Source organism: Hyaena hyaena, unplaced genomic scaffold, assembly GCF_003009895.1.
Source record: "Hyaena hyaena isolate Hyena2069 unplaced genomic scaffold, ASM300989v1 scaffold_504, whole genome shotgun sequence".
NCBI classification, from domain to species: Eukaryota; Metazoa; Chordata; class Mammalia; order Carnivora; family Hyaenidae; genus Hyaena; species Hyaena hyaena.
Window position 1 is genome coordinate 538,290 of NW_024081137.1, and position 15,353 is coordinate 553,642.

At 37.0% G+C, this 15,353-nt stretch overlaps 1 protein-coding gene across 1 annotated transcript in view; it reads right to left on the reverse strand.

The window, feature by feature from the left end:
* Positions 1 to 15,353, reverse strand: part of VAV3 (vav guanine nucleotide exchange factor 3) — a 353,383-nt gene that overhangs the window by 55,232 nt on the left and 282,798 nt on the right. The window contains exon 20 of the mRNA XM_039254969.1: positions 9,471 to 9,607. Coding sequence (XP_039110900.1) covers positions 9,471 to 9,607 — 137 coding nt within the window. The remainder of the gene's footprint in view (positions 1 to 9,470; positions 9,608 to 15,353) is intronic.

A 15,353-nucleotide genomic window follows, 5' to 3' on the forward strand; every position in this document is an offset into this window, starting at 1 on the left:
TCATGTAACAAATGAAGAACCTAAGCCACACAGTGATGGAGTAACTTGACGCAAGCTATATAGTGAGTTAACTAGAGATGCATGACCTGAATTGGGTTTTCCCAGAGTGCCACTGCTCCTTTCACTAAGAATCTGTTGATTAAATAAGAATCTGTTGGCTAGGGGCACCTGGGTGGCTCAGTTGGTTGAGCATCCAACTTCGGCTCAGGTCATGATCACACAGTTTGTGGGTTCGAGCCCCACGTCGGGCTCTGTGCTGACGGCAAGCTCAGAGCCTGGAGCCTGCTTCAGATTCTGTATCTCCCTCTCTCTCTGACCCTCTCCTGCTCATGCTGTCTCTCTCTCTCTCTCTCTCTCAGAAATAAATAAAAAACATTTAAAAAAAGAAAAAAAAGAATCTTGCTAAAAAAATCCTTTGATGGCTTATAAGTAAACATAAGACAATCCAACTCATGCTACATCCTTGTTGAAAATATTAGATGAACTTTTAGCTTATCTCTGAAAATTCAAACATACTGTTAGCCCCCAGCAAGCATGAATGGATCTTCTAAAGACAGGAGACATAATGTCAAACCAATAATTGGAGTTGATAACTGAAGTGTGAGCAGTGTCTGACTAGTGACTAGATAGTTGACAGTCAATATATATTTGCTGATCTGAAATAAATGTGCTAATTGTTTTACTCTGTACTTGTTCCTATCAGACATCTTCCTCTCAACAAAATGCATGCATTTTGTCATCCAATGGTCTCATTTCTCTTATAATTTTCCTGAGAGTTTCCAAAGCCATTATACCATCAAACCAGAAAAACTTTATGCTTCCATTTCCTTCTGAGAGGAAATGACAAATAATAATGTCTTTCTTATGGTTTAAAAAGAATTGGCGACAATACAATTTACTAAAAAAGAACACTGGGCTTCCACCTAAGGAGTGTACAAGTCAACACTCTGCCCTAACAAGTAAAAGGCTGAAAAGATTGAAAAAAAAAAAAATCAACAATTCTTCTTAGATCCCTAAGAGAGGAGAGGACACAGGACAAACATCAGCCCCCAGGACTGGAGAGACAGACAGGGGAATACATGGAGTCACAGCTCACCACAGACATGTGAATACATGAAGTCACAGCTCACCAAAGCAGAGACTCAGGAGCAGAAACTGCTGTGGGATCCAAAGCCAGTACTGGGGTAGGAAAACCTTAACTTGTATTAACAAGCTGCTGGAGGCTCAGTGCTCACAGCTCTGAGAGTTAAAATTCCAGCCACAGGGGAACCCCATAATATTTTAAGACTACACTTAGGAGCTCAGTTAGATTCCTATAGTAAATACAGGAGAAAAACCCTCTCAGCTTCTGGCAAAGGGGAAAAAGCACTTTGCTCTCCTTAATAAGACTTGCCCTCAGGAGAAACTAGTTAAGGAAAGCCTGATCTGCTGGGATACTATGGCATCTAACTGACCTGGGGAAAGGAGACACTCAACTCTAGCTCACTCTAGCCATCCTGTCCCACCATCACGGGGAGAAACAACACTTGTGAAGTTCACTTTCCAGAGGCATAGGCTCACTAAAAGACTAAGACCTATCCATAGGAGCACAGAATACCTCCCCTCCCCCTGCATCTCACCACCACATCCCTAAGTCCTCTACACAACAGCTCCTTTCACCCAACACATCATGTCTGGCTATCAAGAAAAAATAACAAGGAACACCAAGAGAAAAAAACACAATATGAAAAGACATAGAAAGCATCTGAAGCAGACATGCAGGAATGTTAGAATTATCAGATTGGCAATTCAAAACAAACATAATTAGTATGTTATGGCCTCTAATGGAGAAAGAGGACATGATGTAAGAATATATGGGCAATGTGAGCGGAGACGTAGAAAACCTAAGAACCAAAAACAAAAGCCAGGAATAAAACAAAACAAAACAAACAAAACAAGAACACTAACAGAAACGAAGAATGCCTCATATAGGCTTATTAGCAGAATGGACATAGCCAAGCAAAGAATCTCTGACCTTGAGATTATTTATCTCAATAGTAACTGTCAAAGTGAGAAACAGGGAAGAAGAAACTGAGAAAAACAACAGAATATTAAAAGAACTGGATACAACTACAAAAGATGTAATATGTATGTAATGGGCATATCAGAAGAAGAAGAAACAAAGAGAAGAAATACCTGAAACAATAATGACTGAGATTTGCTCAAATTAATGTCAGACACCAGACCCAAGATTCAGGAAGTCCAGAGGACAGTAAGCAGGATAAATGTCAAAAATCGCACCTGAGCATATCAGTTTTAAGCTACAGAAACTCAAAGGTAAAGAACCAGTCCTCAAAGAAGCCAGACAAGCAATAACAAAAACATCTTACCTATAAAGGAACAAAGATGTATAGACTTCTCCTCGGAAATCATGCAGGCAAGAAGAGAGTGATGTGAAATATTTAAGGTTGAGAGAGAAAAAAAAAACCCACCAACATAGAATTCTCTACCTTACAAAATTATTCTTCAAAAGTGAACAAATAAAGACCTTGGCAGGCAAACAAAAATTGCAGGAATTTCTGCTTTGCAAGAAATATTCAAAGATGCTTCTTAGAATGAAAATAATATTGGTCAGAAACTTGGATCTACTTAAAGAAAGGGAGATTATCAAAGAAAAAATAAGTGAAGGTAAAATAAAAATTTTACTTTTTATTTTTAATTGATCTAACAGATCAATTAAACAGTTTGTTCAAAAGAATAGTGGAAATGTATTCAATTATATATGCTCATATCTATATAGGCTTCCATATTACATTCCTAATATGTATGTATCTATATGCTATGTATGTTTGCATATATGTGACATGAATGACAGCAATGATACAAGGGACAGGAGGGAGGAATTTGGATTACTCTGTTATTTATAAGGCACTCACACTACCAAGGATGCGTTATAGTGCTATTTGAAACTAGACTTGGATTAGTTGTAATTGTATATAGTAACCTCTAGGGAAAGCACTAATAAAAAAAAATTTTTTTTTTAAGTATAACTGATATACTTTAAAAAAAAAAGTGTAACTGATATGCTAAGAAAGAAAACACAATCATATAAGATGATCAGTTCAAACCACCAAAGACAGAAAAAGATTAGAAGGCAAAAAAGGGAAACACATAACAAAAAGCAACAAATAAAAAAGAATAATGAATAATTAGGTGTTAATCCAATATTTCAATAACCATTTTGAATGGCAATGGTCTAAATGCACCCTAAAGATAAGAGATTGTGAATAGATCAAAAACATGACCCAACTATATGCTGCCTACAAGAAACCCACATGCTTTGTGTCCTTGATCATTCCTACACACCTGTGTCTCTCTCTACACCAGTTCACATGGAGTTTCCTTTGTGTAACCCTTCCTGTCCTATCTATCCATTTATTCCTATTGCTAGTGGACAGAATTTCCTCTTATTTATTCCTTTCTTATAATAATAATGACAATAGCACTGACAACTAATGTTCTTTATACATTTTTTAGGTACAAAGTACAGTCTAGACTTATAATATTAACACAAAGAGTGCTAAAGGAAATCCTATAAAATGAATACTGTTATTATCCCCATTTTATAAATGAGTGAATTGAGGCACTGTGAGGTTAAATATTGCCCAAAATCGCACACCTAGGAACCTGGCAGAGCTGGAATTTGAACCTAGGAATTCTTGTCTGAGTCCAAGTTCTTAAAAAGTACACTCTACTGTTTCTTTTAAAACCGTATTATTTCTGATTAAGCTGTGTTTATTCACAAATGCCTCCATTTAGGTTAAGAAATGTGAATTTTACATGGTCAGACGCAAGACACTGCAAGACTTTAACAAGGAATTATATGTAATCCCATCTGAGCTTTGCTGTGGGATGCAGGATGACTACAGTAGATGAAGCCCGGAGGGGAGGAGATCAGTTAGGAGGTGATCTCAGATGTCATGTAGCAGTTGATTAGAGTAAAAACCAGGCTGTGACAATGGAGATGGAGAGGAAGAAATGCACTGAGAGTGATTTAGAAGGTACAACAAGAAGCATTTGATGATAAAAAGAGATGTGCAAAGGGATGAGAGAGATGAAGGAGTAGAGAATATACAAAGATTTCAGACCTTAATTTAGGAAGGTAATGGATTGGATGGTGATGCTCTTAATTGTTAAGGATACAGAACATTTGAGGTTCTTCTGGGGCTCTGTCACTTAAGTGTCTGACTCTGGTTTTGGCTCAGGTCATGATCTCACAGTTCGTGAGATTGAGCCCCACATCCATTTCTGTAATGACAGGTCAGAGCCTGCTTGGGATTCTTTCTCTCCCTCTCCCTCTTCTCTCCCAATCCTCCACCCCCTGCTCAAATGCATGCTCTCTCTCTCACTTTCTCTCTCAAAAAAGAAGGATATGGAATATTTGAACAAGAGTATCAATTACTTTGACTTAATTGGCATTTGTAGAACATCTTAAGCCACCCATTATTCAAAAAAGCAGAAAACACATTCTTTTCAAGTGTACACAGAACATTTATCAAGATATGCCATATTCTGGATCATAAAACAATTCCTAATAAACTGAAAACTATTCAAGTCTTACAAACTGTGCTCTGTTAAGATATGGAATTAAACTAAAAATTAAAAACAGAAATATATCTGGGAAGTCCATAAATATTTGAAAATTAAATAAAGCACTTCTATATAGAAAAAGAAAATGAAAAAGTAAAGGAAATACTAGAAAGTATTTCAAGATGAACTAAAATGAAAATACAACACATACCAAAATTTTTAGGAAGCAGAAAAAGTAGTACTTAGAAATTTACAGCACTAAATGCCTATATTAGAAAACAGAGTTCTCAAACCAATGAGTACCTTAAAAAAAACTAGAAAAATAAGAACAAATTAAACCCAAAATAAGAAGGAAGGAATAAGGAATAGAGAAGATATCAATGAAATAGGAAACTAAAAAATAATAGAACCAATGAAACAAAACCTCATTGTAGAAGATCAATAAAATTCATAACCAATGAAATAGACTGACCAGGGGAAAAAAAGCAAAGACAGAAATTACCTATGTCAGAAATGAGAGGTGACATCACTATAGATTCTACACAAAAACTACCAAAGCTCACTCAAAAAGAAATAGATAACCAACACAGACATATATTTACTAAGGAAACTGAATTTGTAATTGAAAAAAAATATCTTCCTACAAAGGAAACTCTAGGCCTGGATAGCTTCCCTGATAATATCAATTCTACAAAACTCTTTAGGAAAAAATAATGCTGATTCTATTTTTCGAGTGTTAAACTATTACCAAACCTGGACAAAGACATTACAAGAAAATAAAACAATATAGAAAAAGGACAATATATCATTACAAGTTGGGGTTTATCTCAGGAAAGCAAGATTGGTTTGACATTTGAAAATCAATCATTGATTCACCATATTAATAAGCTTAAAAATGATAAAATTATCTCAATTGATGCAGAAAGAACATTTAGCAAAATACAACATGAATTACTGATTTAAAAAAAACTTTTTTTGGGTTGCCTGGGTGGCTCAGTTGGTTAAGCGTCCGACTTCGGCTCATGTCATGATCTCACAGTTCATAGGTTTGAGCCCCACGTCAGGCTCTGTGCTGACAGCTAGCTCAGAGCCTGGAGCCTCTTTCAGGTTCTGTATCTCCCTCGCTCTCTGACCCTCCCCTGTTCATGCTGTCTCTCTTTCTCTCTCTCTCAGAAATAATAAAAACATACAAAAACAATTTTTTTTCAACAAACTAGGCCTAGCATGAAACATCTTCAACTTGACAGAGCATATTTACAAAAAACTACAAATAACATCATGGCTAATGGTAAAGAACTTAATGGTTCACCACGCCCCCCACGCCTGGCCCTAAATCAGGAATGAAGCAACTATGTACTTTTTCCATAAATCTAATCAACATTTTCTTGGAGACTGTAACCATTGTCACAAGGCAAGAAAAAGAAATAGAAAGCATCCAGTTTGCAAAAGAAGAAATAAAACTGTGTTTATTCACTGACACCATGATTATCTCTATTTAAAAAATCTGGTAGAATCTATAGAAAAAATTTCCTATGAGTTTAACAAGGTTGCAGGATAAAGATCAATTTACAAAAATAAACTATTTCTATACTAGCAATAAATAAAAATTGAAATTTTAAAACCACCATTTGCAACAGTATCAAATAAAATATGAAATAGAGATAAATATGATAAAAGATGTGCCTATCCTTCACTCTGACAACTATAAAACATTGCTGAGAAATCAAAGACCTAAATAAATGAGATAATACCATATTCAATGGTCAGAAGACTCAAAATTCTTAAGATGTCAGTTTTCTCATACTGATCTATAATTCAACACAATCAGAATCAAAATCCTGGCAAGCTTGTATTGGTGAAATCGACAAGATGTGTCTAAAACTCATATGAAATACAAAGAATCCAGAAGAGCCAAAACTAGAAAAAAGAAAAGACATATGATCTACCCATTCCCCTTTTAGTATTTACCTGAAAATAAGACCATATGTCCATACAAAGACTTACATTTAAAAGTTCATAGAAGCTTTATTTGTTATAGCCAAAAACTGGTAATAACCTGAAATTCCATCAATAAACTAAAGGATAAATAAATTGTGCTATATCCATACAGGGCATAACAACAAGCAATTAAAAAAAAAAAAAGAACCTCATTCACTTAGCATAATGTCCTTCAAGTTCTTCCAAGATTTTACAAATGGCAGGATTTTCTTCTTTTGGAAGTCAAATAATATCCCAGTGTGCATACACACCACAGTTTCTTTACCCATTAATCTACTGAGGACATTAGGATACTTCCATGTCTTAGCTATGTCTACATGAAGAATCTATAATAGTCAAACTCATAAAAATAAAGAACAGAATGGTGGTTGCCAGGGGCTGTTGGAAAGTGGAGTTGATAATTGAGTCCAAGGACACAAAATTTAAGTTAGGCAAGGTGAATAAGTCCTAGAGATCCACTGCACAGAATAGTCCTGTATTTAATAATACCACTTTATATACTTAAAAAATTTGCTAAGTGGCTAGATGGTAAGTATTCTTATCACAAAAATAAAGAGGGCAGGGTGAAACTTTTGGAGGTGAAGGATAGGTTTATGGCATCAATCGTGGTGATAGCTTCAAGGATTTATACTTATTTCCAAGCTTCTCAAGTTGCTTACATTAAATACGTATAGCTTTTTGTATGCCAATCATACAACCAATAAGGTGATTTTTAAAAATTAAGAACTATTGGGGTGCCTCGGTGGTTCAGTGGGTTAAGCATCGGACTTTGGCTCAGGTCATGATCTCACAGCTCGCAAGTTCGAACCCCATGCCAGGCACTGTGCTGACAGCTCAGAGCCTGGAACCTGCTTTGGATTTGTGTCTCTTCTCTCTCTGCCTCTCCCTGCTTTCTCTCTCTCTCTGTCTCAAAAATAAGTAAACATTAAAAACTTTTTAAAATAAAAATGATCATTACACAAAGCAACATGGTTTAATCTCAAAATAATGATGTTGAAAGAAGCCATACAAAAAAGAATGAACTATATGATGTACTATATAACATTTTAAAAATGCAAACTCATAGTCTGAGGACGGAACAATACTTGCCTGGGGACTGAGGAAGGACAATGGGCAGAGGCATGAAGGAGAAATTATAAAGGGGCACACAAAAACTTTGTGGGGTGATTTTTATCATCTTGATCAGTGACAGTTTCACAAACGTATCAAACTGTAGGCTTTAAATAAGTGCAGTTTATTATATATATTGCAACACTATTTTTTTAAGTGGTATTAGTGACTCAAGTAGAAGTAGTTTCTGTAGCAGATTACATTATAAATAGGGCAGAAGGAAGGAGACACTGAGTATAGGCTACTCTCTCAAGAAGCCTAGCTTTTAAAAAAATTTTTTTATTTATTTTTGAGAGAGAGAGACAGAGACAGACAGAGCATGAGCATGAGCATGAGCAGGGGAGGGGCAGAGAGAGAGGGAGACACAGAATCCAAAACAGGCTCCACACTCTGAGCTGTCAGCACAGAACCTGATGCGGGGCTCAAACTCACAAACCACGAGATCGTGACCTGAGCAGAAGTTGGATGCTTGACCAACTGAGCCACCCAGGCACCCTGAAGCTTAGTTTTGAGAAGGGAGGAGGGACACTAACATAATCAGGCAGAAGTTGAGTAAATGTATTTTAAGATGGGAGGAGCATGAGTATATTTATTTGCCATAGAAAAGGAGCTGGTGCAGAGAATTAAGTTGAAAATGCAGGAATTAAGAGCCAGCTGATGAAATGTGGGATGAAAAACCCAAGAAGAAAAGTTAGTCTTGAATGAGAGAAACCTTATAGGTACACATGTAGGTATGTTTCTGGGGTGGAATGTGCAGGACTGGACTGAAGAGTTAGTAGAATTTCAGTCTGACATTCTGTCTTCCTTTTTGGGGAAGGATGAGGTATGGCGAGGGGTAAGATATTAAGGGTGGAGTTTTGAAAAAGTCATTGGCCACAGCATTGGCTACAGTGGTTGAAGATAAATGTTCAATCTAGGGGCATTCCTCTATAACAAGATGGCAGACCATAAAATAGTTTTAAGCAAACAAAATAGCCATCATTTATACAAGTTCACAAGAGATTATTATCCATCAGTCCTTCTCTACTCTCTCTGTCTCTCCTCCTAACCAAATTTTACTTATGTGCTAATCTTCCTGTTGAGCCCACACCCCTTTCCCTCAGCACACAACAGATTTTTAACCAACTCTTTAATTTTGTTGGGAAATATTTCTAACACACACATGAAAAGAGAGAATACTTTAGTAAATAGCAATGTCCTACCATCTAGCTTTAACAAATCTTAACACTACACCATATTTTCCTCAGTTAACACAATTCTTAAACCCAATATAGGCTTACCGGACAAGAGAGATTTCATCTCCAGCAAACATCAACATGCTCACTTACTTTTCACATTTCATACGTTTCATGAATTATGCCCAGAGAACCTCTGAGAACCTCAGGTATTTCTGTGGCTCAGCACAAATCAAGTGTGGCCCAGAAATGGCCACTGGCAAGCTAATTAGGTAGTTCCCCTGAAATGAACTGTTAATATGTTAAAGCAATGCAAATTAGATCACACCCATAGGTCCTAGGTTTGGAAAAAATGTTCTGGCAAAGTACGAATTTTTAATAAAAATGGTAATTATGATCCACAGCACTGATCCTATTTTTCTTTAGCGTTCTAATGTTTGCTGCCGTTTTGGCATTGGTAAATAGGAGGAAGGCTAATACAAGATAATTTTCTCCACATCTTGTAAAATTTCTGAAGCTGAAAGCATGCAGTCAATTCCTAAAGACAAGAGCTGTATTCTTTGAGCAGTAATAAATCATCGAGTAAGGCAAAAACCAACACTGTAATTTAGGTAGTACCTGCCAAAACAGACTGTGTGCATCTCCTCTCAGAAGTTCAACGGTATCCCCTGCCTGGATATGTAAGGGGGGTCCTTCATGAAGAGCTGGGGGTGGTGTCCCGGCATAGTTCTTAATGACCTGCATCTTTGGTAAACCTGAAAATAAGCAACACAACTTTTAGAATTGAGAAAATGACGACACATGAAGTCCAAATGTACTTTAAAATAAAAATAAGGCCATCATTAACATTAAAAAGCTGTAATAGCACCAAAGGCCAATTAAACATTTGAAGTAACTACAATGGAATGCTTTTGAACTTTCTCATTATTTGAGAAGGTAATGGAATAAGACACATATTTATCCCCTGATCGCTTACATACTTTTCCTCTCCCTCACTCTCAATCTCTTCGTAGTTGAAAAAATATTTATTTCAGCCGATGCCTGCTTCATAAAAAACACATCACGTACAGTTTAATGGAAAAGAATCAATTTTTTCATCAACTCTATCCTTTCTGCCTATTACTTTCCTCTTGGGCACTGGCTGATTTCATCACTAAGGAGGCTCACCCTTTCTGTGTATGCATCACATTGCCCAGTATAAGGCTCATATCTTAAGGTTATCTTTGTAATTCAAAAGCAAAAAGGTGATGGATGTGCCACTGCAATACTTAAGACATTTATATGGAGAAATTCTTCAGGCTCAAATTTAGGCTTGCAAAACAGACCCAATAAAGGGAACATGTCTAAGCCAATAGCATCAACAACACTTGAAATCCAGATCCATCCTTTTTCGTTGTGTTTCTCAGAATGTACAATGAAGGCCTCAGTTCAGTATTTCGTTTTTGAGAACAGCAGCTTCAATTGCACACAGGCCTAAATGCACCTATACTGGTCACAAATGGACAACTTCATAGTCACCTTTTCATTTAGAGGTGAAACACTCCCTCCTGTGAGACAGAACACTCATAAACATGATACTTGGTGCACATCTGGGAACTTAAGCCATTGCCTATCATACTTGAAGATTTTTTATTCTAACGATTGACTGCAGTGAAGCTGTAACTACCTGGAAACGCCACGCATGATGGTCATTCAGTTCCTGATGCCCAAGTTACTTCAAAAAGGTTGTCCAAATTACACGGATCTTGATATCTACATGAAGCTCCCACAAACAATATCACAAAGTCCTCACTATCCTTTTTCAACAATCACCCAAGATGGGAGGAAACACTGTGGCCATAAATTAAAAAGAACTGAAAAGCTTTAGTCAACACTTTCTTATCAACCTGTCAGGCAGAAGGGCTGAAAAGCGATGGGCCCTTCATCCCAGTTTAGCTGCTGTAACCGCTGAGGCATGTAGCGAGTTGCTACATCTCCCCTTTGCTTCAGTTCTTGTGCCGCAGAACCCCTGGAGGGACCGTGTTAATCCCACATCTCATGAAGTGCTTCCCAACCAGATGTGAGAAGGCGGTGCCCGTACGCAAGCGGCAGGCTTTATTGTCCTTCCCCAAAACAGCACTTCACAGGAGAACTCTTCTCAGTCAAGTGTTTATCAGACTTGCTCTCAACACGCCGTAGATGCCTTGAGTATAGAAAGAGCTTATTTTATACTTTCTATTAAGTTGCTGTTATTTAGTTTAAATGAAACTAAATATATCATGCACACAGCAGCTCATTTAGAAGTTCAACGTATGGAAGAGGATGCAGACTGAAGTAGGATCTGGTTTACGTGTTAGTTCTTCCACACTGGGGAGCCAGAGTCATGGTTAGCCTCACTTTTACTGAGCATTTCTAGGGCAAGGAAAGCATTTCATGGAGTAGCCTCCCTTGATAATTTTGTTTTTATGCCAGTTTTAAAATAAAGGCTGAAGGCGATACACAGGAGTTTTTAAACCTGAAATAGCTGGCGTGGCCTCAAATACTGGGACCAATGAAGTGCTCAAAAGGGCTCTGGCATTCTCTGCAGTTGTCTCCTTGGCCAAGACCCACGGGGACAGAATGAAATAGTGCCTGACGGACACAACAGTTCTGTTATTGCCAACATGCCCAAGTTAGTCATTCATAAAAAAAATGGTTGAAAATGTATAAAGTATTTGGAGGGAAAAATTAAGCTTGATGACATTTCACCAACCAAATAGAAATTGGGGATTAACATACGGAAGACCCAGGCTACAAAGAAGGCTGAGAAATTTAAGGCATGGAACAATGCTGCCTTATTTGTCCTTTTTAATGGACTGCAATGCCCATTACGTATGACCTAGGAACGTCATACTTAAAATTTCAAGTATTACATATATTAATACACTGTGGCCAAGAAATGAGAACTTAGTGTCTTAAAACTTACTTAGCAATAAGGAGTCCTTGAAATAATGGGCTTCGTTTTTATAGTCTTATTGCTAATTTTTCATTTACTGTATCTTTTCTGCTTTAACTTTCTTCTTGGCTATGAGCTTCATTTTGGAAGTTCAGTTAGCAGTACAGCAACAGAGGGTATGCTGCTGACCTTATTCCAAAAACAAAATTGTGTGACCTTTGCCAAGAATTATGGTTGAGCACAGGTAACAGCAAAAAAGACATTGCTACTAGCCCAAATTCAGCCATAAGTGACTTTCAAAACACAGCATTAATTTGATTCATATTTTTGTGTGGGGGGTATGAGTTAGGAGTTTATAATGGAATTTATATTTTTTAGTCATTTGTTAGAATAATTTCCGGCTATTTATTTCTGATAGGTCAGCACTTCCCATTTCAGGATGATCTGTCATCAGGGCAACAGGGCTGCAGAGATCAAAGAATAAAAGGGATGGAGCAAGGCCACTGTGACATGATGAATTCTGATACCTTGCCCCCTGCTTCCGATGCCTGAATATAAGAGTTCTACAATACTGGTGGTACGAATGGTTTATATTTCTTCCTTTTATTTAAAAAAAAAAAAAAAAAGACACAGTAACATTGCTAAGAAGGTGAACATAAACCCATTAATTGATAGATAAAAATACAATTAAAATAAGACGAGAGAGTGGGTTAAACTTCTGTTGGTGTGCTCAGCCATCAATATACTTGTTAACACAATCTCTTCCCACAGCAGGCATCACACCTCACAAATGAGATCAAGAATGGAGAAGAACTTATATTTATAGATACTCATATTTCAAATGGCCATTTAGTGTTGATTTAGTTTAGGTTTTCTTCTCTTCCTGTAAAATATTCCTGACAAGTTTTGACCTTTCTTTAAAACACCCAGCATATTCACTACACGTCCTTATGACAACTTATTGTTGTGCATAGTTTATTAACAAGCTCCATCTAAAGCTGACTCTAAAATCTCGGTGTAACTTCTCTCCACTGACCTGCCTCCTTCCATCTAGAGTTATGCTGAAGGTGGTAAATCTGCTTTTTATAGATTAGCCTTTCAAAATTTGCTCAAATCCCTAGTTATCCACATTTTCCTTTAGTTATCCAGGCTTCAAGGAATTCTGAGATGTGAAATGTTATAAAACTACAAAAGGGGAGGATAGTTTCCCTCATTAACTCTGACCAATCAGAAATAGCAAAAAGCTATACTAAAAACTGATTTTAAAAATATAAATTCCATTCATTATATTGCAAAACCATAGCTCATCCCAAAAGCTGCTTCTTTCTTCTTGAGTAAACACAGACCCAATAGTTCTTTAGTTTCTTTCTGCTCCAGAACAGCATTTATAATGAATATGTTGGAATAGTTACAGGGCTGCTCAGCAAAATCTGAAAATTTATAATGACTCCACCTTCAGATATTAAATGTGAAATAATCATATGTAATTTCAACATATACAGTTAAGCAATGTTGGAAGTTCCCTAAACTTTATATAATCCGTTATCTTTATCTAAAGAAATATAATTAAAACGGCTAAAACAGAATTAGATCTCCTGCCAAATGTTATTTTGGCTTGTTTCATTTCCCACAATAAATGCTTTGCTGCACAGTTCACTACATTGTTTATATTTAACGTGTGGACAGTTTTACCCTTTAACTTTTGTTCATACTAGTCATTATATGTAGTCTTAAATTCAGACAAGGTCCCCAAGTCATCTTATGCATGAAAAATTAAACTGAAGAATCAGCAATATTTAAATTACGATTATATTCCAGTAATAGTCATCAGGTTCTAGTTAAATAAAACTGAAACCAGTATAATTGCATGCAACACTAGAGTTTTCCAAAACAATATGGCAGTGAAAGGGGATCTGAATGAAGCAAGATTTCCTTTTAAATCTGAAATTCAGTTCAACTAAGAGTGACACATACCTAGAAATTAAAAAAAAAAAAATTAATTCTAAGTAGAATCCTATTAGAAAATTGGTCATATATAAACTATTTACCTAGTAATTATCACACAAACCGTCAAGCTTCAATGAGCTTAGCCTACTCTATCACTATCAACCTCTTGACTTCTAAGAAGAGTGATGGCCACACTATAGATTAGTATTTATACATGATGCTGATATCATTGCCCTAATGCAAAGGGCTTCCCCGGGGTAATGACTTAGAGGTGAGTGCAGTGTACTAGATAAATGGGCTTTCAGTAATGTGCTGGCCTTTCACTTCTGAGGACTAATTTAAAACGTAAACATAGTCACATTAAAAAAAAAAATTAGTTCTACAAGATGTTAGAGAATGTAGCTGGTTTACCTGGGAAGTTGATGACAAGCGTAACATATGCAGTCATTCCTTCAATGTCCTGAGTGTCACGTAAATTCTGGGCCTGGTGCTTTGATAACAGAACAAGGACATGCTTTCTGCCCTCAGAGAGCCTACAGTCTACCGAACAAGCAGGTGAACTCAAATACACTATAACTAGGCTTGGGCTCTTGTCCAGTGGGAAATTTTTCAAAATAGGCCTAGCAATAAAAATTCCAGGGAGTTTTTTTTGATAAGTCTTCAGGAGGACCCTGAAATATGTATTTTATGTTTCTATATGTTTCCTAGGCATGGTTTCCAAACCCTAGCCAGGTTTGGAAATCACATTTTTGTGGGTACATAGCAATTCGTCAACGCCAACAACCACCAGTTCCAAACTTGCTTTTGAGAAAGCTGCAGTGAAGTAAGTGCTGTCCGGCACCCTGCCAGCCCAGTTCTCTTTAGATTAACACCTGGGCTCTTCCTGATGGAAGCTCCCAGTCTCACAATCACGTCTGGTCAGCAGGCTGAGCAGAATGAGCAGCTAGCAAGTTAGGTAGCTGGGATGCTGGGCCTTCCTGCCCACCACATCTCCCTGGGCTCTTTCCTACCAAGCAGTGCATTTTTCATTCACATGTTGGTCTTCAGAGAGAAGCAAAAGGAGCCTCATAACGGAAACCATCTGTTACAACATTAACAGACAATTTGGGGGGAAACAAACTGGTCTGAAGAACTAATTGTTCACAAAGGGAACACTCCCCATCGATGATTTCAAAATTTTTCACCCAGAGAAGACTACCTTTCCTTTTATAAACAGTGATGAGTCACATGAAGGAAACAGCATGGTCACCGCTCATACAAAAACAAGGATCAGACAGAGATGAGTTTCTCCAACTTTATAAATACTGACTAGTCACTCTTTGGCACTACCTATAGGAGTATTAGTAAATCAAAGGTGAAAGATATAAACATCTTTTGAAAGTTCCCTCCCCTCATTTATTAAAAAGATTTTATAGGCTACCAAATATAAAAAGCACTACAAAATTTCATGTGTTATTGTAAAATCTGTGCAAATTTAATATTCTGTTCCATCAAATATGTATGTTTCGATGATAATGTCTCCCTAAAATCCTTAAATAAGATCAGAGCTCCACAAGAACGTGCAATGTATTGTCAGACCTCTCAAAAACAGCCACTCCCTAGGGGTGTGAAGAGTCCATTTGAAAAACACAGGCTGAGCT